Here is a 3,267-nt window from a genome sequence, read left to right as displayed (position 1 = left end):
ACACTGACTGGTGTCTCTCAGTCCCCCCCCTCTCTCTCTCAGGGAGAGATCTGTACATTGACTGGTGTCTCTCAATGGCCCCCATCTCTCTCTCAGGGAGATATCTGTACACTGACTGGTGTCACACAGTCCCCCCTCTCTCTCAGGGAAATATCTATACTGATTGGTGTGTCTCTCTCTCTCTCTCTCCCTCAGCCCACACTGACTCTCAGAAGAGTATCCCACCCAGATCCAGCACCCCATCCCACCCCCCAAACGCTATCCCTGCAACTCTAAATTCCCCATGGCTAACCAAGTGTGGCTTGGGACAAAATAGGGCAAGGACTGCGATAGTTTAAGTTCTGAGCAGCATATTGACTCTGGTTAAGGTGCCACTATAATGCAGTTGTTGTTGCATCACCGAAGATGGAGACATACATTAAGGGGGTTGGAATGGTGGGTATAGACTGGTCTAAACAAGCCCCATACCACCTGGGCCCATACTTCCACGGACCCAGCAACTGCATTTGGCTGACACCAGTGATATACACCTGCTTTCCCAGCCAGTCCTGACCTAGCAACTGGGACAAGCCTTCTCAGCAGAGTATCCCTCCAACAGCGCCCGCTCCCTCGGCACCGACCCTCCGACAGCGCCCGCTCCCTCGGCACCAACCCTCCGACAGCGCCCGCTCCCTCGGCACCGACCCTCCGACAGCGCCCGCAGAAGAGCCGAGCTTGATCTGTGGGGGCCCTCCAACAATGCGGCGCTCCCTCAGTCCCGATCCCCAAACGCAGGGCCTTCTGACTTCAAATCATAGAATGCCTACAGTATGGAGTCAGGCCACTCGGCCCATCTAGTCAACACTGACCCTCCAAAGAACATCCCAGCGCCCCCCAATCCCTGCAACCCTGCATTCCCCATGGCTAACTACCTAGCATGGTGACCACTATGGGACATCCCTAACACTACGGGACAATTTAGCACGGCCAATCCACCCTAACCCGCACATCCCTGGGCACTATAGGACAATTTAGCATGGCCAGTCCACCCTAACCTACACATCTTTGGACTGTGGGAGGAAACCTGAGCACCCGGAGGAAACCCCCACAGACACGGGGAGAATGCGCAAACTCCACGCAGACAGTCGCCCGAGGGTGGAATCGAACCCGGGTCCCTGGCGCTGTGAGGCAGCAGTGCTAACCCGCTGAGGCCCCTACCCCGTGCTCCCCCGATGGTGGAGCTTCTGGGTTGCCAAAAGGGGGTACCAGCTTGCTGGATTATGAGCGGAAAGGTGTTGGCTCTTAGCAGGAGACAGGGACGGAGGGAGGAGCAGCAAAGAGGCCAGATGGTGTGCCAGCAGGTTCCTATTTGGACTCATTCTGTGACCCAGTCCCGCCTGTCTCTCCCCACCCAAATGTTTGTTAACAATGCAGGGTGCCCCCAACAAAATACTTACGATTGTTTGGTCAGTCTGAGCGAGAGGGAGGAGAAAGGAAAAGATTAGTTCAACACACACCGAGCAGCCAATTACAGTTCATCAAGGCATCATCAGATCTCCCCAAGCTAAGACCACCACCATCACCACCGCTCCCCTGGATTCAACATCAGCCAAGCAAAGGGGATCATGTTATTGGGACAGTGTGGAGCGGGAGTGAACGGGAAGGGGTTTGGGGTTCATTGGGACAGTGTAGAGCGGGAGTGAACGGGAAGGGGTTTGGGTCCATCGGGGCGGTGTAGAGCAGGAGTGAACGGGAAGGGGTTTGGGGTCCATTGGGACGGTGTGGAGCGGGAGTGAACGGGAAGGGGTTTGGGTCCATCGGGACAGTGTGGAGCGGGAGTGAACAGGAAGGGGTTTGGGTTCATTGGGACGGTGTGGAGCGGGAGTGAACGGGGAGGGGTTTGGGATCCATGGGGACAGTGTAGAGTGGGAGTGAACGGGGAGGGGTTTGGGATCCATGGGGACAGTGTAGAGTGGGAGTGAACGGGAAGGGTTTGGGTCCATTGGGACGGTGCAGAGCAGGAGTGAACGGGAAGGGTTTGGGTCCATTGGGACGGTGCAGAGCGGGAGTGAACGGGAAGGGGTTGGGATCCATTGAGATGGTGTTGAACGGAAGTCAACGGGAAGGAGATTGGGTCCATTAGGATGGTGTAGAGCAGGAGTGAACGGGAAGGTGTTTGGATCCATTGAGATGGTGTCAAGTGGGAGTGAACAGGAAGGTCTTTGGGTCCACTGGGACGGTGTTCAGGAGTGAACAGGAAGGTGTTTGGGTCCATTGAGATGGTGTCGAGCGGGAGCGAACAGGAAGGAGTTTGGGTCCATTGGTATGGCGTAGAGCAGGAGCGAACAGGAAGGGGTATGGATCCATTGAGATGGTGGAGAGCGGGCATGAACAGGATGGCCTAGGTGCCATGTCAATTCAGAGGGTCAACAAGAGTGCAGGAGAGCCAGGGTGGGAGGCGAGGGTGCAGTTGGCAGACGACAACAGAGAAGACGAGTTCTGGCAGCCGGCCTTGAAGATTGGCCCCGCGGTAAAATCCAGGAAGGCAGCCAAGTGAGGCACCTCCAGGCAAGCCAGGTTAAAGTGGGGTGGGGGGGAATTTCCGAGGCTGTTGCGTTATCCCACGCTCATGTGCAATGATCCCAGTTACCCCGACCCACACACAGTCCCGACACCAACGCTCAGCAGATCATGGCACACAGTGGCGATTCTAACTGTCTTCCAAGGCTGAAGACCTCACTCTTGCAGCCCCTTGTAAGCACCTCCACCCCCAACCCGGGGTGGGGGGGGGAAGAGGGGTAAATTGGGAGAGGTGGGAGTCTTTGACTCTGAACTCAAAGAGGCTGAGGGCCAGGCCACAGAGGGCGCCCAGTTGAAATCGAAGGGCAGGGAGGGCAAGATAGCATCGGGCACACCTCCCCTCGGGGTCCAACGCGCAGAGGAAAGGGGACCCTTGGACAGAACTGGACTCACTACCCTTGCGCTCCCTACGCAGCACGTTCGCTCTCTGATCCTCTCTGGCTCCCGGGGGGTGGGGCGCAATGAGCCAGGAGTAGCCGGGATCGCAAAGCGGGTAGGGGGTTGGCGTGGTGGGCAATGCAGAAGGGTACCTGGCATGGAAGGGTGGGGCGGGGTGTGGACAAATCAGAGTTGTGCTCCCAGGCCTGGCTAAGGGGGCCATCGACAGGTCAGGGTGAGGGGTCGCCACTCTGGGCATTCTGCCCCTCTTTCGCTGTGGCATCCACACTTGGGTACCCCCGAACAGGCAGCGTACAGGGCTCACTGACA

General features: G+C 57.5%; 1 protein-coding gene across 1 annotated transcript in view; it reads right to left on the bottom strand.

Annotated features, from left to right (window-relative positions):
- Positions 1-3,267, bottom strand: part of LOC109925063 (isocitrate dehydrogenase [NAD] subunit gamma, mitochondrial-like) — a 17,181-nt gene that overhangs the window by 11,719 nt on the left and 2,195 nt on the right. Inside the window, exon 3 of the mRNA XM_048619947.1 lies at positions 1,437-1,451. Within this exon, the coding sequence (XP_048475904.1) occupies positions 1,437-1,451 (15 nt within the window). The remainder of the gene's footprint in view (positions 1-1,436; positions 1,452-3,267) is intronic.

This window comes from Rhincodon typus, chromosome 44, assembly GCF_021869965.1.
Source record: "Rhincodon typus isolate 14 chromosome 44, sRhiTyp1.1, whole genome shotgun sequence".
In the NCBI taxonomy this organism is placed as follows: Eukaryota; Metazoa; Chordata; class Chondrichthyes; order Orectolobiformes; family Rhincodontidae; genus Rhincodon; species Rhincodon typus.
This window is presented reverse-complemented; position numbering and strand designations above follow the sequence as displayed.